The following is a 23,423-nucleotide window of genomic DNA, read 5'->3' on the forward strand; positions in this document are numbered from 1 at the left end:
AGCCTAAGAGTTATGATCATTATGTATCAAATAACAGAATCACTTTCTCTGAACAAAATGTGCAGAAAATACAAGGAAAAAAACATTTTGCATGGTATGCATGTATTGTGACTTATATGTGCTAAAAATGGAAAACTTATCTTTACAACCACTTACTACTGTTCAAATAAGTGTTCAAGTAATATTTTCAATCATTAGTATAATCATAAATGTACTAAAAAATGGAAAATTGTTCACTTTATTTGGGATTGAGGAAAGCCTTACTAATTATGAGGTGAAAGTCTGGAAACCATTAAAAAATTATTGATGTATCACTTGATAAACTTCTATAAAGCATGTTGTTCAGTTAGTCACTTAGATGTGTCTGACTCTTTGTGACCCCATGGGGTGTGGCCTGCTAGGCTCCTCTGTCCATGGAATTATACAGGCAAGAATACTGAAATGGGTTGCCATTTCCTTCTCCAGAGATCTTCCCAGCCCAGGGATTGAACCCGGGTCTCCTGCATTGCAGGTAGATTCTTTACAGTCTGAGCCCCTAGGGAAGTTCATTAAAGTCAGAATCCAATTGAGTGGGTAACTGGCAACTCTTATCACAGACAGTGGGGGTAATAATGTAAAGAGTACCTACAAATCAAAAAGAAAAAGACCAATAACCCAAAATAATGGACAGAAGATATAAACAGTTCATAGTAAAGAAAAAGAGATGACTTTTAAGCACTTTAAAACATGTTTAGCTTCAGTAATGATAATAGAAATGCTTAAAGGCCACTTTTCACATATCATATAATACAGACCATGACACTTAAACTCTCTGTGTTGGTGAAGGTGGGGAAAATATGCTCCCAAATACATCTGATGAGAATTTAAATTGGTATAACTTCTAGGCAAAGTAGTTTGACAGTAACTGTCAATATTAAAAGTGCACATTTGATCCAGCAATTTTCTCTAGGAATTTATCTTTTAGACATATTTCCCTGTATGCAAATTGAATGCATGGATCTTCATTGCAACATTGCTTGCAAAATAGAAAAATGTTTAAATGAACTTTAAAAATTGATAAATCGGGCTATATCTGCACATCAAAAAGAGTGATGTAGCGCTAATAGCCAGGTGATACAGATCATTGTACGAGTTGTATTGTTAGGTGAGAGAAGCAGGGTACAGAACACTGGACAGTGTGCTGTCATTTCTGACATCTATGCTGTGTTAGCATAGACATAGATTTTCCCTAGAAGGATACACAGGAAACTAGTACTAGAGGTGCTCTCTCTGGAGGGCTGCGTCGGAAGGAGCATATTGTTCCCTGGTAACATTTGGTACTCTGCATACATATTAGCTTTGGGGCTTCCCAGGTAGCGCTAGTGGTAAAGAACCCAGCTGCCAGTGCAGGAGCCATAAGAGATATGGGTTCGATCTCTGGGTTGGGAAGATCCGCTGGAGGGAGAGCACGGCAACTCACTCCAGTATTCTTGCCTGGAGAATCCCATGGACAGAGGAGCCTGGTAGGCTATAGTCCATGGGGTCACAAAGAGTCGAACACGACTGAAGCAGCTTAACACACACACACACATATTAGGCAACGATATGTAACAAGATTCTTTGCCTTCCAAAACAATCAGGAATCTGGAGGACCCTATATAATTAAGTATTAAATGACCTGATAGAGATTATGAATGTTTTAGTCATAAAAATAGCTGACTAGAATAATAATTATTATTTATTGGGAACTAGATTCTGTGCCCTTTAAAAACGTCATTCGAGGTTTTCCAACAACTCTTCAATGCAGATATTGTACTTTACAGGTTAAGAAATAGATTCAGAATATGGCCCAAGGACACATAGATAACAGAGGCCCTTCTAAGAAATTCAGTTGATTAAGGCTTGAGGAGGAACATGTATCATCCAAAGCATGTATGAATGGCTTGCGTGGGGGCAGGTATACATGTTAGATACATATATGTTTCCTTGTACTTCAGTCATTGTCTTACTCAAAGTTTTGTGTAATAGGATCGCAACCTGCATCATTCCAGCAGGCTGAACATCTTGAAAATACCAGCTGCCAAGATAAATGTTGTCTTTTGAGAGTAAATATTTTCATATTTCTACATAACTGTGATGTGGCCTTATTCAACTGGTTTTATTCCGTGAAGAAAATGAGATTCTTCAGCGATGGACAAATTTTGAGGCCGAATTTTCAAGGCCAGGCCTTAAAAATAAAATCCCAAGTAAAATGAAAAAATTAAACTACCCCCCCCAACTATTCATTTTTTTTAATGTCTTTTAAATGAGAGCTTTTGCTTTTTTCACTATAGATAATCAATCGAGTTTTTATTTTGAGGCAAGGGTAAATTTTAGTCTTTTTATTCTTCAGTACTCAAGGGATCATTTTGACAACTGATAAACTGGCCTCCATATTAAAATAATTTTATGGTAGGTCTTTGGATATCTTAGTATAAAATCAATTTATGTCATATTCAATTTATAGCACTGAGAAGTTTGCCTGCTTATGGCAGCAAATTAGACCTTGCATTTACTGGTGGCTCCCTGTAACACATAGTTTATGGTAGATATCTGTGTATCTTTGGAAACAAGATATACTTTGTTTTACCCAGTAAATGCATCATTTATGAAAAGTATATAAATGGAATTATTGGACAATGAATTTCACTTTTTCAGCCTAGTCGTTTTACAGTTATTTATAATTCATATTTATTAGAGTTCATTCTTTCAATTAGCTTTGTCTCCTGTGACAGGTAGCTCTTATGTATGCAGGTACTTAGATATTCAGATAAGTAAATTAGGTGTTGCAATAGACAAATTCACACCCATCTTTTAACATTGTCCATTGACTGACTAAATATGTCTCCATAAAGTTTACCACCTCCTGTTATGAGAGACCACGGTTAGATTTCTCTCTTCTTCTAGTTTTAAGGTGTACAACAAAGAGGTATCTCATTGGTGTTTTCATTTTCACTGAAATACATGGCATTTAAAATACATTGCATCTTCATCTTCTCTTCCTATATCCCTTCTTGCTCACATGTAACATTCCAGAGAAAACAAACTGCTGTTCTGGTGAATGTATTTGTTAGAAGTCAGTTTCTCTGTCTCCTACCAGATGGGTGCGACCCCCACCCCCTCCATCCTTCTCCAGGGACCACAGTAGTCGTCACTACCTAGGTAGTCAGCGGCTCTGACATCTGCTGTGTGGGCCTTGAGATGGGGGAAGCTCCAGAGTTCTGCCTTGCGCTATCAGGACTGTACCCCTCCCTCGTCCTCTCCTGCTTCGCGGCCGCTGCCGTGCAGCCAGTGTGGGATGATGTCTTTGAAAAGTCTGCCTTTTCAAAGTCACCGTTAGAAACAAACCGTCACTGATGGTGACTAGTGCACACCTGTGATTGGTAATGTAACCTGTTCATGTGTCTAGATGTGTGTCCTCTGTGGGAAAATGGCACATCATCACTATTTTCCAAAAGACAGGAGAAAGAATAATGGAAACAGGGGACTGCACATTAGGATAGCCTAATAGGTTTATACAGGCTCGGATCTGAACCTGTCCCTCGTTCAGCACTTGGTGGTAAACCAGGAAGATATAAAAGTCGCTAAAGCATCTTTGCCCTGAGATAGCTCTAACCTTCCTGGACCCAGGGCCAGCACTTGTAAGATGACAAAACTGAGGCACAGAGCATTTAAGTAACCTGCCTAGGGTCCCACAGCCGGTCATCAGTGAAGTAGGAAAGCCTCCTGATCTGTACTTTTAGCCATGCAGTATTCTGCCTGAATCGAAGACTGATTCAAAAAGACAGGAGTTCCTGCCCTCAAGGAGGTTTTCTTTCCATCAGTGTAAGCGGTGTACAAGTTCCTGGGAACAGATCGCTACAAGGCACATCAGCGTGTTCCTGCCCAGCTCTCCAACAGGTCATCTCCTGTGATTGGTCCCATGACCAAATCCAGCTTCAGTGTAATTAGGAGTGACTCCAAGTTAGAAACACGTTTCCGCTCAGACATCCTCTCTGGCATCTGTGTTTGCTGGATTGATTTGACCGCGTCTGCCCCAGCCCTGTGCATGCACTAGGTTCTCTGCCAGGGTTTGTGGAATAGCTCAGTGAGCCAATCCCAGATGGGCGTGGGTGTGGCCCACTGCCAAGTTCAACGCCATTGCCTCTAACAACTAGGCTTATCATTTTGATTGATTGAGTTTATGAAACACTGTTGATTTTGATGAAATCCAAGTAGGCATTTTGTGACTTTCTAATTGTAGCCGTGGTTTGGGCACTCATTTGAAATATGGCTCCTTGAAAAGATAGAACATTTTAAAGAGTGTATTTATGCAGAAATAAATTATGAATTCCCTTTAGCCACCTCCTCTCTTTAGAAATAGTACTCATGCATATTTTATACGTAAATTGACAAGGATGGCAGAGATCTCATCTTCCCCGCAGCAATCTGAACCAGACTGATTGACGATTTATTGCCTAATTATACTTGTCAGCTTGACATAAAAGTCATTAGTTCTGGAAAAACATGTTTTTCAAACCAGGATTATCTCTAATTAATACAGTCAATAGCTAGCACTTATTTAAAGCTAAGCTAAACAGAACAGTAATCTCTAAAGCTTGTGTTACGGACCACAGGAAAGTGATGGCTCCGAGTACAGGTTTGTATTTGAGGAGACAGTGCCATGCTGTTCATCATTCCCTCTGCTTTGAATACAGTGCTGTGAATGCTGCTGACATTGACCCATTCTGTTGATAAATTATAAAGGTAATAACAGATGGCTTCTGTGAAATGGTTACAGTGGGTGAGTGACAAAAGTAGGATCTAGATCTGGGGCCCAGAGATCTGGGGCTTTTTCCTCAACATCCGAATCCGCTGGCCACTGATCTCTGCAGTGTCCACAGATGGTCTTATTGTCCTTTCCTAAAGATTCCCTAGAGAAGGGAATGGCTACCCACTCCACTGTTCTTGCCTGGAAAATCCCATGGACAGAGGAGCCTGATGGGCTACGGTCCATGGGGTTGGGTTGCAAAGAGTCGGACATGACTAAGCGACTAACACGCTCACTTTTCAAAGTACATGTAAACTTGGAAGCTCAGCAGGATAAACCAAGTAGTCATATTGAGACAGCCATCTGGCGTAAATATTCCCTTTTGCCCCATGTTCAGGCATGTGCTGGATTATCAGTGGATGTTGCAATGAGGCAAAGCAATGCCAGAGACCTATAGGGCAGCTACACTGTGCCATATGTGCTGGTACCCTCTAGTACCCACCCCCCGCCTATACTGCCCCAGCATTGCACAGTGGATACGATGCTCTGGGTAGTAAAGTCATTCATCAGTTATTTCCAATATGCTACAGAGCTCACAGCAGACTCATTCATCTGCTCATAAATGTGAGCTTTTCTGCTCTAAATATCAGAAGGTGTTTTTGAACAAAGAAGGTTACATTCATTGGCCCAGTTAAGTGCTACCCCATAACAGATTCCATTATTAAGTTTTTCCATGTCAATTAAAATGTTGTTTCTATAGCAGTCCACCCTATCACAGAAGGTTTGTGTTTATAACCAGAATGGCTGAGAAAGGTCAATGTAGTCATTTCCCATTTTATCAGCTCCTTTCTGCAATAATAGTTTTGCATAGTTATGTATTTGAATTGTACAATGGGCTGAAATATTAATGTACAAATTAGAATGAACAGTTAAAGTAGCTTAAAATAAACTTGCCTAAAACATGGCTCAATCTACTGTGCCTTATTAAAGAGTGCTGAGTCGTGGACATCGTCTAGAAGGCTGCAGAGAACACAAGCTCTTGTTACGTTTCTTGGTGGGACCCAAAAGACGAACGGGTCTCTGGCTCCATGAGTAGACTGTTCAGGACATTTTTAGGCTCGTCCCCATCTGATGGGTTGTTAGAGCATCTCTAACTTCTTTGCGAGATGTTCCCCTAGAAACTGAAAGACAGGGTGTGGTAAACAGCATCACAGAATGTCACCAAGTTTGGACACATGGTGCAGACCTCTTCAGAGCAGCTCTATGAAAACTTGAGATTTATCTGGAAAAGGTTCCTTTAATGCCTAAGCCACACCTGGTGTCTGGTCCTCTACTTTGGCAGGCAAAAACAACACTAATTCTATCTATTCACAAGAAGAGAAACTATAGAGGCTGCTGCTGCTTTTGAAAACACACTCATTGGATTTAGTCTGATGCTGTGTGGCAAAAGAGCAGTAATCAGTTCTGTAGTAGTCGGCATCCTGGACGTCTCGACAAGGGGGATTGTCGAACCCTTGGGTCGTTTGGTTCTGAGATACAGCAATAGAAGTATGCTGTGGATTTGAAGAAAGAGAATTTCATTTCACTGGAAACCCAGATTCACACACACACATACACACAAATCACATCACATCCCCTTGAATAAGGCTGACTCTGGTTGAGTAAAACATGCCCCATTGTGTACATAATACGTGTGATTTGCCAGAGTTGGACATCATAACTTCCACAGTGACACCCGCAGATGTCTGGGTGATGGTGTTGTGTGCAGTGTGACTCTCACTTTCTTTTAACCTGATAACTGAAGATTATCACAGTAAAAATATATATTTGTTATAGCCACAACCAACCTCTTAATACGCATTCAGGAGCCTTTGAAGGTGCCATCAGAAACACAACCCCTGTTCTCTGTAAAGGCACTGTGCTTATCTATACCTGCCCCATGCCCTGGGACACACAAATCACCTTGATGCCTTATGTGATAAGTCACGTAAGACGGAAAAGATGCTCTTGTCCCAGCAGGCCATGAAAACGGATTGGCTCAGCTGTCATTAGTTGTATAGCTAACTACTGCAACACTTGGTGGCTTAGCGAAAACCATTTGATTTTGTTCCTAATTTTGTGGGTCAGGAATTTAGGAAGGGCTCCTGTGAGCAGTGTCTGACCGAGGCAAGTGCTGGGGCAACTGGTACTGGAGGGTCCATTTCTAGGGTGGTTCCTTCACTCACATGTCTGGGTCTTGCTTCTCCATGGCCTCTCTCCGATCATGTGGCATTTCAGTCTCCAGGACTCTCCTTGTAGCTTGGACTTCCTCTAGTGTGGTGCCCTCCGGGGAGTTAGGTGTCTTCTATGGTGGCTTAGAATGCCAAGAGCAAGTGTTAGAGGGCAGCAAGGGGAAGCTACCAGCCTCCAGGTGTCATCTGTCATTTCTGCTGCTTTTCATTGGTCAAGTAAGTTACTACGGGCAGCCCAGATTCAAGGGAAAATGGATTAGATTATGCCACCAATCTCCAAAGCAGAAAGTTGTGGGCTATAAAGGAGCTGGTTGTAAAACTCCTTTGGGGAATAAATCAGTTTTGTAATTACTGGTTGCCCAACAGCTACTTTGTATTTGAGGAGAAAAAGTGAAATGCTGCACACTGTTTGTTCTGCTTTGTATGTGATCTGTGCCTTCATGCAGTAGAATCAGTGAGCTTGCCTTTGACTCACGGTTAAATTTTAAGTATGAGGGCAATTTGTTATTGTTTAGTCGCTAAGCCATGTCCGACTCTTTGTGACCCTGTGGACTATAGCCTGCCAGGCTCCTCTGTCCATGGGATTTCCCAGGCAAGAGCACTGAAGTGGGTTGCCGTTTCCTTCTCCAGTGACAGTAATAATATGGACAGCGGTGGCAAGAGAGGGCTGAGAGGTGACATAAAAGACTTTTATTTTTTTATTATTTATTAGTTGTGTCGAGTCTTAGGTGCAATGCACAGGATCTTTCATTGTGGTACAGGGACTCTTGTGGCACGTGGGCTTAGTTGTTCCACAGCACATGGGATCTTAGTTCCCTAGCCAGAGATCAAAACTGCATTCCCTACATTGCAAGGCAGATTCTTAACCACTGAACCACTAGGGAAGTCCCAACATGAAGGTTTTAAGCATGATTGGTTGGAATATGGTTACTCTATTGACTAAATTAGGAAACCCAGGAGGAGACAAAGTTTGGGCTAAACAATATAATGATGCTTTACACTACAAGTAACAAAATACCCAACCAAAAGCACCCTAAAGCCCTTCATTTTTCTCACAGCGGTAGTCTGGGACAGATACGTTTCAGATTTGGCTCAGCTCAAAGATATCAAGGCTCAGCTTGCTTCTCTGAGTCTTTTGGACTTCCTTTCATGTTGAGTAATGGCCATCTCAGCTCCAGCCATCCCTTAATCATTGTTCATTTCTTCTATTATCAGAAAAAGGAAAGAATTCTCTCCTGATGTCTCCCAACCCAGGAACTCCACACCAGATTTCTCACAAGTCCCATTGGTCAGGATTGGGTCACCTTTCCATGTGCTAGCTTTAGAGGAGACTGGAAGAGCTGGTCTTTTCATTTTCAGGCTTTTTTGTGAGCAGCCAGCTCAGCTAGCAGGGTGAAAGGCATTAGGTAGGTAACCAACAATGTCTGCCTCCATGATGAATATCATTTTCTCTCCCTACACAGTTGATAAAGTCTCACTTGGAAGCTTTATAAGGCTTGAATTAAATGGGCTAAATTGTAATTCTAATAAATTAGTATTTTCTAGAAACCAGTTAGTTTCTCTTTGGGCTTTCTCCCTTTTACTTTGTGATTGAACACCAGTCCCACTGCTTCTTATTAAAGATTAGATTATTTCCCTTATACTTTAAAAAATTGAAAGCTTTTTAGCTTTCATGAATACATGAGTCCATCTCGTCAGGCATCTTGTAGAACTGCGTTGCTGATATTATTACATATTACAGTTGTGTCCGACTCTTCGTGACCCCATGGACTGCAACACACCAGGCCTCCCTGTCCATCACCAACTCCCGGAGTCTACTCAAACTCATCTCCATTGAATTGGTGATACCATGCAACCATCTCATCCTCTGTCGTCCCCTTCTCCTCCTGCCCTCAATCCTTCCCAGCATCAGGGTCTTTTCCAATGAGTCAGCTCTTCACATCAGGTGGCCAAAGTATTGGAGTTTCGGTTTCAACATCAGTCCTTCCAGTGAACACCCAGGACTGATCTCCTTTAGGATGGACTGGTTGGATCTCCTTGCAGTCCACGGACTCTCAAGAGTCTTCTCCAACACCACTTATCTTTATAAGTGCCTTATAAAGGCTTGTATATGGGGCTTCCCTGGTAGCTCAGTCAGTAAAGAAACTGCCTGCAGTGCAGGAGACCTGGGTTCAATCCCCGGGTCAGGAAGATCCCCGGGAGAAGGAAATGGCAACCCACTCCAGTATTCTTGCCTGGAGAACCCCATGGACGGAGGAGCCTGGCGGGCTACAGTCTTTGGGGTTGCAAGTCAGACATGACTTAGTGACTAAACCCCCATATATGTGTATAGGGGCTTATAAGAGGAAGACAGTCCTGTAGACATTGTGAACCTTGGTATTTTTTTGTTTTTGTTTTTTTTAACTTTTTTGTAAAGTCTAGAGGCTTGGAGGACTCTGTCATTTAGTTGGGGTTGAACCAGGAAAACCAACTGTAGCTGTTGCCTGGAAGTCAGTGGATAACTCAGCTGAGCCAAGCCTGTGACACTAGTAGAGCAAACCCAGGAAGTACAGGTCTTCAGCTGGGAAGAGAGTTCTGACTCAGGAAGGGCCATGGTTTGGGCATCTGAGCAGTGTAGAGCTTCCTAAGCTGGATAAAGTTGGAATCCTTTATTCTCTGGATCTGTAATTGTCTAATCTTTAATTGTCAAATTGTGATATTTTTTAACCTGAAAAAATTCTCACATAATAAATTTGAGCTAAGAATGTCAGTGTTAGTACTTTTGCTGAAAACTGAAGTCGCTCAGTCGTGTCCAACTCTTTGCGATCCCGTGGACTGTAGCCTACCAGGCTCCTCAGTCCATGGAATTTTCCAGGCAAGAGTACTGGAGTGGGTTGTCATTTCCTTCTCCAGGGGATCTTCCCAACCCAGGGATCGAACCCAGGTCTCCTGCACTGCAGGCAGACGCTTTACCGTCAGTGAAAGGTAAAGGAGAGGTGAAGACCCGAGGAAAGACACTGCAAGTGCCATCTTGAATCTGTAGCAGTTCGTTCACTCATCTGGCCTTCCTTGAATGCCTCCCATGCTCACAGTGCTGGGGGTGGAGACCACAGGCCACCAGACCTGTCTTTGAGGCACTGATAGTAACCTGACACAGTGCCAGCCACCTTGCTTCCCCATCACAATAGAAAAGTGAATATGGCAGATCAGTATTGTCTGCCAGGCAGGTTGGTTAGGCTGGTTCCCCTTACCATTTTAAAGATCTTGGTCTCTGTATTTGAATGAGTGTAGTGAAATCACTTTATATTACGGTAACTGTGTTTGTACTGAATTCTGTTGAGTGCCAAGAGAAGGCCAGCCTTACCTACTCTCCTTTCTGATATTTCAAAAATAGATCTCAAAGCAATTCGGTGTCTTGGGGAAATGTTTATTTCCAAATTACCTAAAATGATTGATTCAAGTCAGTGAATCTGTAACTTTCTAGAAACTGTCTTTCTGAGAGCCATATCTTAAAATTACTGCTGAGAAAATGATACTTTTCTAACCCCAGAAAAGTTTAATGCCTCATATGCAGAGAGAAAGCAAAAACTAATGCCAGGTTTATTAAACTCCTCTCTTGCCTTCCCTTAAACCCCCAAGTCTGGCCCAACTCTAGACTTAAATGCACAGACCAAATCATGTGAGCCCTGATTCACGACATCAAAGGCAAGTGGACGCTCTCCATTATTTCTGGGGGGCCCACTGGTGGCCAGAGGTGGCCTGGGTTTTGACTGCCCCCTTTTGCTCCAAACCTCAGTCCTGGCTTAAATCTCCAACTTATTTCTCCAGGACTTAAGTCCTGGCTAACTTATCTCCATGCTTCTCCCCACTATAGGTGCAGCCTATTGGGTGGGGCTCTTTGCAGGAAAGGCCTCCCCTCCCCACTTATCACTCACAGAAGGAGACCCCTGCCAGACAGGAAGTGATTTAGGTAGGTCACAGGGATCTGAAGTTCCTCAGCCATCTCCTCCACAGTGGGGAGTTCATCACCTTCTGGGACTTGTTCTCCTTGTAGGATCCCTTTTCCCACTTCTCCATCTTCCCTAAATCCAGAGACTTCCAAAACGGAGCTCTTGTTTAAAACTATCTTAATTAAATAGTCTCAGAAAATGTGTTTTCCTATGCTCAAAGCATTCACCTTTCCTAAGACTGGTGATCCACATTGATGGCCACATTTGGGAAACTGGAGGAAGTCTGAAATTGTAGTTTGTCTTTAAATGGACTCATCATTCAAGGTGTCCTGTTTCAGCATTTAAAGCCTCGGGATCCCCTCGGGCAGGGGCTGGTCCAAATCTTTGGTTCCCCTGGTTTTGGTCTGTTTCCAGGAGTGGCACTGGGCTCAAGCTCCCTATAAATAGCCTTATTCTCTCTTATGATAGTCTGGGTCGCAAGAGTAGTTTCAGAATAAAACACTCTAGAAGAACTGGGCCCAGAAGCAACTTAGGGCCTGTAAAATGCCTATTTCCAGGACTTCCCAGAGTAGCCCAGAAGCTGCACTAAGTCATGGGGTGAGCACAGCCGGTCTTTCTGGGCATTGATTTCCCAGCAAACTTGTAAGAAATGTTTAAATGTTAAAACTATAGCATGTTAAGGAATAGAATACAAACTTCAGACCGATTTCAAGGTAAGATGTTTCAAGCATGAGAAGCTTCACTTCCAGGCTACTCGTACAAAAACGTCCAACTTTTTAAAAGGTGTTCTGTTCCGGCATTTGTAAACTCCTTCTTTTGCAGATAATTTGCAAACTACAGTTATTTTGTGTAGCATATGTGCCAAAAAAGTTGAGTTGATGTACTTATAAATGGAAAACTTAAATGTAATAGATACTTTTTAAGGAATCCTAAAATAAGTTATAATAAGTGTATAAATAATCACTCCCTGGTTATAAGTTTTGTAACTCTGAGCTTAGTAAAATATTTTAAGTGGGTTTTTTCAATTAACTATAAACATCCACTTATCTTAATTGGAAATAGTTGTTTATTAATTTGATTTTGAAAAAATGTCACATATCAATAACCACTGATTTCATGTGACTTTGAGCAATGAAAATTTAGGATTTATTACTGGAGTTGAGTAATCTAAAAAGTATTTTTTTAGGTCCCTAATAATATTAAATGTATAAATTATTATTTCTAATACTTGCATTATCTTCATGACGCATGTACAACAAAACATCAATGATGACGTTCTTGAGGGCAGCTGATTAAATAACCATGAGGTTAACCAGGCTAACTTCAAAGCTGATTTGTAATCTTATACTATGTATTACTATAAGCAATTGTATTAGTTAAATGTAAATGTTCAGAGTATATTTTCATTAATGTGCTCTATATATGTCTAGCTACTTCCAAATGTTTAGTCTTTCTTGGCCTTCATACAGTGATCATTCAATAAATGTTTATTAGATAGGCTTATTAAAGTTTTATTTATTATATTTAATGTAAAACATTAGAAATGAAGATAAATTAGGTTAAAGTGGAATGGACAGTGTAATTGAAATAATCTGGAGTAGAATTTAAATAAACTTCTTTTGTTAATTTGGAAATTTAAAACTATGTGACCACAGCTTAAGATATAGTAAAATATATCATTATGGAGGAAAAAAGAACAATATTGTATTATTGGTTTCTAGATTCACTAAACCAAAGACTATTATGTTTAGTCTAGTCTAAAAATAGAGGTGATGAAACTTAGATGAAACTAAGCTAAGTTAGATGAAACTAACTTAGCTACGTTTTTTATTAACTCAAAAACTATCTGGATTAAGCAACTGCTTATACAAGATTTAGGTAAGATGTAGATCAGAGTATAATTATCATTGGCTAAAATAGTACATTATTATATGGAAGTTTTAATAGAATATTTACTTTTTTCCAGCAATTGTTTTACTCTCATTATAATCCCTATCATGTAGGAAAAATACCATTACAAAATGTTATTGTTACCTGTTTCATTGTGAAATAAATTAAGAAATTTTAAATCATGTTAGTCTGAAAAATTCTACTACTGAGTTAAGGTGACATGGAGAAAGTGTGTGTTTTTCTAGGGCTATGATTAAATCAGGGCTTGGAAACTAGTAAATTTACTTTGACTTAAGTAAAATATTGTTCCTATTAGGGATGAATATTTGGTAAATCCAGTCTTGTCAATGTGGACTCTTCTGTAATTCAGGGCATAGCAGGATCAGGCTCTGGTCTTTAGGAAACCACTAGCTTGTGCTGGGTTTTGCTGATAGAGTGATGTCTCTTAAACTCTAAGCAGAATTGTGATAAGTTGTTGAAATTTTAATGAATTTTTATATATTTTTCTTTCACTATCAGGCTATCAGCTGCAAAGGTCAACACAGTATATCGTACACTCTGTCAAGAAATCAGACTGTGGTGGTTGAGTACACACATGATAAAGATACGGATATGTTTCAGGTAACATCTTTCTTTTTTCACGGAAATTTTTACCACATTTTTCCTTCGATCCTTCATTTTGAAACATAGTCAGAACTCCTGGCACAGTAGTGTTTGGTGATGTCCAAGGGGAAAAGGTGAAGATAATATTAAAATTATTCCTGTTTGGTTTTCAAAAGACTAAGAAAACAGTTCTAAAATTGCAAAAAGAAATTATAAAGACTACATTCTCAGATCTCAGTGCAATAGAGAGATTCTAGAAACAAGAACAGAGACTTTTAGAACCAGCTGTATTGAATTATAGCCAATTAACAATGTTGTGATAGTTTCATGTGGACAGCAAAGGGACTCATTCATACATATACATGGCCTTCCCTGGTGGCTCAGATGGTAAAGAATCCACCTGCAATGCAGGAAACCTGGGTTTGATTCCTGGGTTGGGAAGATCCCCTGGAGGAGGGCATGGCAACCCACTCCAGTATTCTTTCCTGGAGAATCCCCATGGACAGAGGAGCCTGGCGGGCTACAGTCCATGGGGTTGCAAAGAGTCAGACACAGTTGAGCAACTAAGCACGTTTGTATATATATACATCTTTTCTCCCCCAAATTCCCCTCCCATCCAGGCTGCCTCATAACATTGAAGACAGTTCCCTGTGCTATACAGTGGGTCCTTGTTGGTTATCCATTTTAAATAGAGCAGTGTGTACATGTTGATCCCAAACTCTGTTAACTATCCATTCCCCTCCCGTCCTTCCCCCTAAGTAACCATAAGTTTGTTCTTTAAGTCTTATTTGTAAACAAGTTCATTTGTATCATTTTTTTTAGATTCCACATATAACCAATATCATATGGTATTTTTATTTCTCTGCCTGGCTTACTTCACTCAGTATGACAATCTCTAGGTCCATCCATGTTGCTGCAAATGGCATTATTTCATTCTTCTTAATGGCTGAGCAATATTCCATTATATATATGTACTACATCTTCTTTATCTAATTCTTCGTTGCTAGACATTTAAGTTCCTTCCATATCTGTTGTAATCAGTGCTGCAGTGAACATTGGGGTGCATGTATCCTTTCAGACCATGCTTTCCTCTAGATATACACCCAGGAGTGGGACTGCAGGGTCATATAGTAGCTCTGTTTTCAGTTTTTTAAGGAACTCCCATACTCTTCTCCATAGTGGTGGTATAATTTGCATTCCCACCAACAATATTGGCGGTTTCCCTTTTCTCCTTGCCCTCTCCAGCATTTATTGTTCATGGATTTTTTGATGATAGCTATTTTGACTGGCATGAGATATCTCAGGGTAGATAAATGATTTATATTTACCTAATAATTAGCAATGTTGAACATCTTTTCATGTGCCTCTTGGCCATCTGTATGACTTCTTTGGAGACATGTCTATTTAGGTCCTCTGCCTGCTTTTTGAGTGGATTGTTTGTTGATTCCTACTAAAGCACATCATTGCTTTGTCACCAAAAGAGCAAATGTCAGCATCTTCATATTATTATAAAACCAATTTTGGCTTCAAGGACCTGGGCCATTGAAAAGGTCTTGAAGACCCTCAGAGGTTCATGGACCAACTGAGAAATACCGAATTTTACTATACTAACCTTTTAATTTCATAACTGAGAAATTTGTGTCTTTGAAAAGAAAGAACTTAACCTTAATTGGGCAAAAATGGCATTGGTGGCAGAACCCAGATTTAAGTCTCCTCAGTTCTCCAGTCTCTACGTAATACCTACTCAACTGCTTTAAACAAGGCATGGTAATTCAGCAAAAAATTATAGATTTATTAAGAAAACATAACTCATTTCTTTTTACTGAAATTATCTCATACCTTTTGCAGACTAACTGGACATACTGGAGATTAATGTCAGATTAACCTGAGTAGAATTAAGCAGCTCTTAGAAGGCCCTAAAAAAATCAAGCTTATTTTTAATTTTTTCCTCCTTTTGTGTGTCTAAATTCTACCATTGAAAGAAATCACTGAGCAAAAGCACTGCAGCATTCATATTTCTCAAGTATGGACCTTGTTGCTGAGGGCTGTTGATTTTAGCCACTACCCATTGAAATGATTTGTAGGTTAACTGAGCATTTAAAAGCAGAACATCAGAATGAATCAAGAAAGGGCCTTTTGCTGCATTTCCAATAGTGGAATCAGATAATAGGCTTAGAAGTCAGAAATATTATTGCCTGAAAAAGTCAAACCTAGATCTAAATTTAAGAAATTAGTTAAGACTGATAAAATATGTTATACAGAATAAGATCTTAGTCATTATTTTCTAGAATAAGGGTAAGGGTAAGTCAAGGGAACAAGAAATGAGCATAGGTATTGAGAAAGTAGAATATTAAGAAGAATACAGTTTAGAAAAGGAATCAAAGGCAGTGATGAAGTGTCTCACAGAGCCCCTGAAAGGGAAAGCAGTGATGCCATATTCATTCTGATCATGGCGATAAGGAAACTGACCAGGTCCTGAAACCAGTGTTAACGGTCATTTCCCCCTCTGGTTTCTAAGTTTCATATGCTTCACACCTAAGTGCTGCAAGGCCTTGTGTTTTGATGGGGTTTTTTGTTTTTTAGTTGGTTTATAGTGGTTCTAGATGGTCATATTTCATTAGCATCTATGTAGTTGAAAAAGATGTTGGACTGTTTTAAAATTATTTCCTAAAACGTTGTACGTGTGTGTGCATGTTTGTGTATGTGGCTCACCAGGTTCAAGCTGTCATAACCTTCCATTGATGAGTTTTATTTCTTGAGCACCTACTGTGTGTCAGATCCTCATCTAGTCACTGGAGGTAGACAGCTAAGGCTCCCCTCTCCTGGAACCTACATTCTGGAGTAGAAAAACAGACACAGAGAAGCAAGCAGTACAGCGGAGCCAAGGCCCCACAGCAGAGTGGAGGAGGAAGAAAGTGGTGTGAGATGAACTCAGAGAGGTAGGCAGAGGCCAAGAAGGTAAGGGGCTTTTAGGCCAAGTAAAGAGTTTGGGTTTTATTTTAGAAGTTTTGGGGAAACTGTTGGAGGATTTTTTAACAAGGAAGAGATAAAATTCTACTTCCATTTGGTTAAGATATCTCCAAGGACTGTCCAGAGAAGAATGTAGGAGGCAAGTGTGAAAACAGGGAGAAAGATTGGAGGCTGAGGTGATGCAAACCAACAACGAACTGATGGCAGCTAGAGCCAGGGTGGGGAAATGTGGGAGGACTGGTGATGTGTTTGGAGGAAGAGTTGATAGAATTTACACGAGGTTAAACGTGAGTGTGGAGGAATTGAAGAATCAAGGGTGGCTCATGGGTATTGATTTTTAGCTTGAGCAAACTGGGTGCCAGTCACTGACATGGGGAATCTGGGCTTGAAGAGGATCCAGGTTCTGCTGGAAACATGTCATATTTGAGATGCTTATTAGACATCCACAGGGAGATCATATGTGCTAGTCTGAAGCAAAGAGAGATACCAGGACTTTGGGGCTAGTAAATGGAATTTGATGAGATAACCTGGGGAGAGAACAGAAAGAGAAAGGGGCTGTTTACCAGCTAGCCTGGAAGGGTTTCATCAACTTAATACTAGGTACAGATGTACCAGGACATGCTGAGTGTAAGTCCTGGAAACGTCAGCAAGCAGGGTTTCAGTGGAGCCAGGCTTGCTGAGAGCATGATGATGGAGAGGCTCAGGAGTGGGTTACAGGATGAGGAAGGAAACAGAGGTAGTAACTAGTGACAAGTTTTTCAGGAAGTATTACCAGTAGAATGAATCAGAAATGGAGCTCTAGTTTGAGAATTGCTTTCCAATGAAGGAAAGCATTTTTAAAGATGAGAGACTAGTCTAGAACAGTGATATTCAGGCTGCTTAGCCAAGCAGCAAAACATCCAGGATGAGGTGAGTGAGGAAGTTGAGAAGGAATGCATTTGGGAACTTGTAATAGCGGTTTGACATTCCTGAGACATCGAAGTGGATGATCATTTTTCTAATACTGATTTTTGTTATATTTTGAAAAGATATTAAGCGACAGCTTGAAATTTTAAAAGCAAACCAAAAAAACTAGTCCTTTGCCTCACAGTCCCTATAATTTGAGAAGCTCCAGAATGTTTGATGGCTGACTGGATAGGAGCAGCAATAGCGCATCCTAGTAATAGAAGGGAAGTGACAAAATAAGGTTAACAGATGCAGGGGCACAGGTAGGACTGATTTGTTTAGAGAAGATGAAGGAGGCCCTTTCAGGTGTCTCTATACCATTCTACCCATACTGACTTTGACAACCAGGCAAACGCAAACTTTTCTCATATGCATACACAATTGAAAGTGCCATATGATTCTGTGTGTGTCTGGCAGTCAGCAGCAGGGAGAAAAATTCTCCCTGTGCCTACTATATGAATATCAGATGGAATTCAAATACATCATGGCTGGTCCACATGACTAACCTTAAAATAATGTAGAATTGATCCAACAGTCAGAGAAAGGACAGGCTCCAAGTCTTCCACATTGGGTGAGTTTTCATTAGGAAAGTGGCCTCGTCCCCCCACCTCTGGCAACATGAGGTTTGTGTCCTAAAGTAGAGAAACATACTAACACTCTACAAGTTAGATTTAAGTGGAAGGAAACTGATAAACAAATATTAAATGACCACTTAGGTAAGTATCCCGACTTGAAATAATTGATCCTAGCAGTATGTTCCAGTTGGAATAAAATGTCATGTTTTACAGGCAATTTCAGTTAATTCATCAAGACATTAATTTAATACATGGGGGGTGGCCTTTCTTGAAGAGAGTAATCTCTGTAGACAAGGAACAGTTGTGTGACATTCTGCTGGAGTGTGGTTTTAGCTTTGAGCTTTTAACAGAGCGTGAGAAATCTTTGCCCTCTTCCACGGAGGTGACAGAAATTAGGTCATGGCCTGTGTCTTTGTGAGAGCTCAGGGGTTTGTGTGATGGCAATTTTAGAACTTTTCACATTTTACTCCTGAGCTTCAGTGGAATAGAGGTTCAGGACCAATGTGTTCCTGAATTTGGCATAGTCTCCTGTGTACTTTCCCTATATTTGTTAAATATTTTGCAGTGTATCTGTTACTTTTCTAATTAAAAAAACTAAAGTGAAATTAAACAGCAAGACAAATGTTGTATAATATCACTTATATGTAAAATACAAAAAAAAATTCAGAATTATAAAAACGGAAATTAGAATGGTAGTTACAGGGGGTGCAGAATTGGGAGATGCTGGTCAAATACTGCAGGCTTCCAGCTGTGAGATGGGTAAGTTCTGGGTATATAATATACAGCATGGTAATCATAGTTAATAATACTGTATTATATACTTGAAAGTAGCTAAGGAGGGTAGTTTAAAAAAAAAAAAAAGCCTGAAAAAATCAGAGCAGTCTGAATCAGTAGAGCTTCTGAGTTACACATCCAGCTTTTCAGTGAACCTAGCAGAGGGAAGATTCTGCAGCTTTAGAAAGATGAATCGTAAAGTTTATAATCTAAATTTTATGTTGCACTTTGTAAAAAGGTGTATGTTTTCTAAACCTGAAATCCATATGTTTAGGATACATGCATCTATTTAAGTTTCAGTGAACCTGGTGGTTTAGTTTATTCCAGGAACATTTTAGTAGGACAAGAAATTAAGCATGTTTAAAAAAATAATAAGAGAAAATAGATGTCTGTTGCCTCTTCTTCACAATGCTTATGCTTTAGGTAGAATTTTGAGATCAGGATAAAGATACCTAGGAAATTTAATTTGGGGGCCTTATATACATATGTACCTTGGAGCTCTGTGTGTTCCTTCCACTGACAGCTTCAGAATCAGCGGAGAGAACATTAATATCATGTTTAACAAGATATTGTTTACATATAAATTATTTTAAGACATATCTTTGGCATATATAACATTTATTACTGTTTCCTAGTTAGAGAGTCATAGAACATCATTACACAGACAATTTAGTATTTTGTCATGAGGACTTCCTTACCTGTAACAAAATATTTCCCAGGACACAGCAGTACCTGTCTTATTTGGATTTAGTGAATATGAAAAAGCTTTGTTGGAACTCTTAAGATCATGCTAATGAAATATATTCTTTCTGGCAGCATTTAAACTTACCAAGGAAGTAAGCCAATAAAATATTATTGTCAGCTTTTTACACTTTGCCAGGATAATTCTTTAAAAATTCAAAATTGAACTGTTATGACTGGCGTTTTTAAACCTTTCATATGACTGTATCTCAAGCTTTGGGCTGACTTGTATAGCGTTTCACACCATTCTTACTCACACTGAGGGAGGGAAATAGGCGCTGGGTCTCTTAAGTCTGGGGTAGGGCTCTGCACTGTGCCATGAGTCACAGGTGGATTCACTTAGCGTAAAAAACCAGGCCCTGGAGTCTGGAGCCTGGCAAGAATAGGGCAAATAGGGCTTTAGTTTCCTGGCTGCCTTTAAAATCTTGGTGTTTTTTTGTTTTTTTTTTTCCCCCACTTGGAAATACAAGAGGGGAAAAAGGAATGATTTTCTATGACAGTAATAGATTATGTTTCTACCTGATCATACACCTGTTTGGGGTGAGATGTATTTTCTTCCAGAATAGAAAATGGAGTTTTTCTCTTAACATTTAAAATCTGGTGGTTGGTTACCATAACATCTCCCTTAAACAAGAGAAGGAACAGACTTGAGATTTTTTATTCTAACCTTCCTAGTAGAGATAATGAATATTAAAGGATCCTGAACACTTATTTCATGTAATGAATATGGTGACATAGTTTTGGATATGAGTGGATCATGAGTATAATTTGATTTATTTAGGTGGGCAGATCAACAGAAAGCCCTATCGACTTCGTCGTTACAGACACAATTTCTGGCAGTCAGAACAATGATGAAGCGCAGATTACACAGAGCACCATATCTAGGTTTGCCTGCAGGATAGTCTGTGACAGGAACGAACCTTACACAGCACGAATATTTGCAGCTGGATTCGACTCTTCCAAAAACATATTTCTTGGAGTAAGTACTATTAATCAGTACATTGTTTCTAGAAAAACACCCATTATCATCACATATGTAACATTTAATTGTGGCCAGAATATTTGCCTTACAAAATGCTTCTGGTTTTAGATTTTGAAATTTTTGTTTTTGTGAAAAACTTACTAAAAATCTGAAAATATGGCAAATATAACAAGTAATGACCATTAACTATAAAATGTAGAGTGACTTCTTAAAAGTATGTATATTACCACATATAATGTATTTATGGTAGATTTAAGGGGATTTATTTCAGAAAGAAAAACCAATGATCAGATCTAGATAATTGGGGTTCAAAAAAAATGTTCGTTTATTCATTCAAAAATTTGTTAGTGTTTACTTTGTTCCATATTGGGAGTTACAGACGTGATATCACAAAGAACAAAACTAAAACAAGACTAAAAATATCTCTCTTCATAGACTGTCCATGTAAATAAAAAACCCACAGTTGTAGTGAATATCTAGTTTTAATATAGTCCCTTTTTGAATCAAGGTATTTTTTCAGGGGAGAAAAAGCTCTCTTAAAATGACCTAAATGGTAATAAAAAAGGGTCATCCCATATTACAAGAAATGCCCAGGAAGGCCAGCTGCAAGATTGGTTGATCCAGTGTAATGTCAGGGGAGCCAGATTTATTCCATCCTGCCCTCTGGTCACACCGCTTTCCTCAGACGAGGTCCTGGTGTGGGTGAGATGGCTCCTGTACTTCCACACCCTCCCCGCAGCATGACAACTCGCTGAAGAAGGGCCGTATTTCTTCCTGGTCTCTTTAAAGAGCAAAGAAATCTTTACAGGAAGCTTCCCAGAAGACTCGCTCAGGTCTCATTGGTCAGAACTCAGTCACATGCCCACCCCTAAACCAGTCATAAGTGGCTTACCTTAATCAGATTTACCCGAGTCCTGTGAACAGTAGCTGGCTCTGTCCCCAAGAAAGAATGGCCGGGTGTCCAGTCTTCCATTATTTCCAGTTGCTTGTACCTTCCACCTTTGATGATGTAAACACTGATCCTTATGAAAACAAAACATAGTGGCCACAGCCTGTTGGCCTGATGTATTTTGAAATTTTGTTGCATGAAAAATTTTCACTTCCTTCTAGTACTTACATGATAATGAGTTCATACAAAACATTATTAGATAATAGGATGAAAGCACTGCACAAATAGAATTGAAGAATACGTACTGGATTCCTGAAATCACCTGGGGGTGGGAGGAATGTGGTTTGAAAAAGAATCTCTGAGGTAGAGGCCCAGACATCAGATTTTCTTTTGTAAAAGCCCAAGATAAATATCTGTCTCCAGTGATAAATCATTCATCTATTCTTACACTTCTTTCATTTTCTCAGACTAATTTCATATTTTATCCTTCTGATTATTAGCTTTAAACAGAGAATGAAAATTGCTCACTTTCCTCCCCTCTGCCCTTACCCAATATTTTGGAGAGATTCTATAACCTTTTTGTGTTGAACATCATCTTTTCTGTGGGATGCTTTCCAGGAAAAGGCAGCGAAGTGGAAAAACCCCGACGGCCACATGGATGGGCTCACGACCAATGGTGTCCTGGTGATGCATCCGAGAGGTGGCTTCACTGAGGAGTCCCAGCCCGGGGTCTGGCGTGAGATCTCCGTCTGTGGAGACGTGTATACCTTGAGGGAGACCAGGTCTGCTCAGCAAAGGGGAAAGCTGGTAAGTGGACTTCACACAAAAGAAATGCATGAAACTACAAACCCATAAGTTGAACACTGTCATTTTTCTCCCCTGAAATTCAAAATCTTTGTCTAGGTCTTAGGGTTATGTTCCATTGACCCAGGAGAATCGGAATTTTCTCCGAAAATAAGAAGGAAATGGCCTTATTCACTGTCATGATTAAGCTTTTCCAATAGTGGAAGAAAATTACCTTTTGTTCCTAACAACATTAAAAGCATAATTCTATCGCTATACTTCACCATAGAATTCTGTTTAAATTCACTTTAAGAAAAATGAACTTATTTTTAGTGTAAAACTTCACTAATTTGGAAAAATCCTGAGCAGTCTAAAACTAATTAGTGAAAATTATGAATTACAGAATTATTTACTAGGCTTTCTGCAGACAAAAAAGATAATTAAGTTAGCTTTTTTTTTCTTGTTCATAAGAAATTATAGTTCCTTATATAGTTCAAAGTCATAGTTACTGTTTCACTTGAAATAGTTCATATAGTACATTGACTTGGCATGTTAATATTTTTTCTATAAATACTACTGCTTATCCTAAAGCTGTTGGGTTTTTAACCCTTTCTTCTATGGAGAATCATTTTAATACCTTAAATAGTAAGTTTGGGGTTTCTCATACTGCCATGGCTGTGTGGCACAGCACTAAAAGTTTCTTAGTAAATTTTCTACTCCAGTACTTTTAATTAATTGTTGGGTAGAAACTAGAGCAAGAGAGAACAAGTGTTTTCTTTCAAACTACCTGGGAAATAATAATATAAATAATAGAGGATGTGATCTAGTTCACAGAGAAAGATGATATTTTTTAGATAGAAAAAAAGAAGATGGGGGATTTTACAAAGCTGGTTTGCTATTCTCTACTGGATGTGTGTTTTTAGGGGATAGTTATTTTTATTACTTGCTTACACCATTATTCAGCTGCAGGTATGGCTTCTGCCTTTTGTGATAAAATCCCAATCTTGGAGCATTATGACTAAAAATGAATAACACTTTCTATGAAAGCTAAACAAATTCAATAAACTTTGCTGAAATATGTTTCAAGAGACTGTAAATAGGAAAGAGGATGTAAAATCTGTTTTTCAAAAAAAGTTTTGATCATAGGATAATTCTACACAAAACTGGGTTAGGATGGTCAAATGAGTTATTGATCATTATAACAGCAACAGTAAGTAAGCAGTGTATGTTTGCTGAGTGCAGACACTGCATTAAATGAGCTAATGTCTCAGAAATGTTAATCTGCACACCAGCCTTGTCAGGGAAGTGGAATTATCCCCGTTTTATGGATGAGGAAGGTGTAG

The 23,423-nt window shown here is 39.5% G+C and overlaps 1 protein-coding gene and 1 long non-coding RNA gene across 5 annotated transcripts in view; one reads left to right on the plus strand and one right to left on the minus strand.

Annotated features, from left to right (window-relative positions):
- PELI2 (pellino E3 ubiquitin protein ligase family member 2) overlaps positions 1 to 23,423 on the plus strand; it is a 189,726-nt gene that overhangs the window by 151,362 nt on the left and 14,941 nt on the right. The window contains exons 3-5 of one of the 3 annotated variants that reach the window (XM_027971888.2): positions 13,338 to 13,439; positions 20,208 to 20,405; positions 21,916 to 22,104. In XM_027971888.2, coding sequence (XP_027827689.2) covers positions 13,338 to 13,439; positions 20,208 to 20,405; positions 21,916 to 22,104 — 489 coding nt within the window. The remainder of the gene's footprint in view (positions 1 to 13,337; positions 13,440 to 20,207; positions 20,406 to 21,915; positions 22,105 to 23,423) is intronic. The other 2 variants (XM_042252565.1, XM_042252564.1) reach the window with 2 other exon arrangements.
- LOC132660055 (uncharacterized) overlaps positions 19,882 to 23,423 on the minus strand; it is a 49,088-nt gene continuing 45,546 nt past the window's right edge. Inside the window, exons 3-5 of one of the 2 annotated variants that reach the window (XR_009601239.1) lie at positions 21,847 to 22,081; positions 21,301 to 21,430; positions 19,882 to 21,189 (exon numbers count right to left, since the gene is read on the minus strand). This is a non-coding gene — a long non-coding RNA (uncharacterized LOC132660055). The remainder of the gene's footprint in view (positions 21,190 to 21,300; positions 21,431 to 21,846; positions 22,082 to 23,423) is intronic. The other variant, XR_009601240.1, reaches the window with a different exon arrangement.

This window comes from Ovis aries, chromosome 7, assembly GCF_016772045.2.
Source record: "Ovis aries strain OAR_USU_Benz2616 breed Rambouillet chromosome 7, ARS-UI_Ramb_v3.0, whole genome shotgun sequence".
NCBI lineage: Eukaryota > Metazoa > Chordata > Mammalia > Artiodactyla > Bovidae > Ovis > Ovis aries.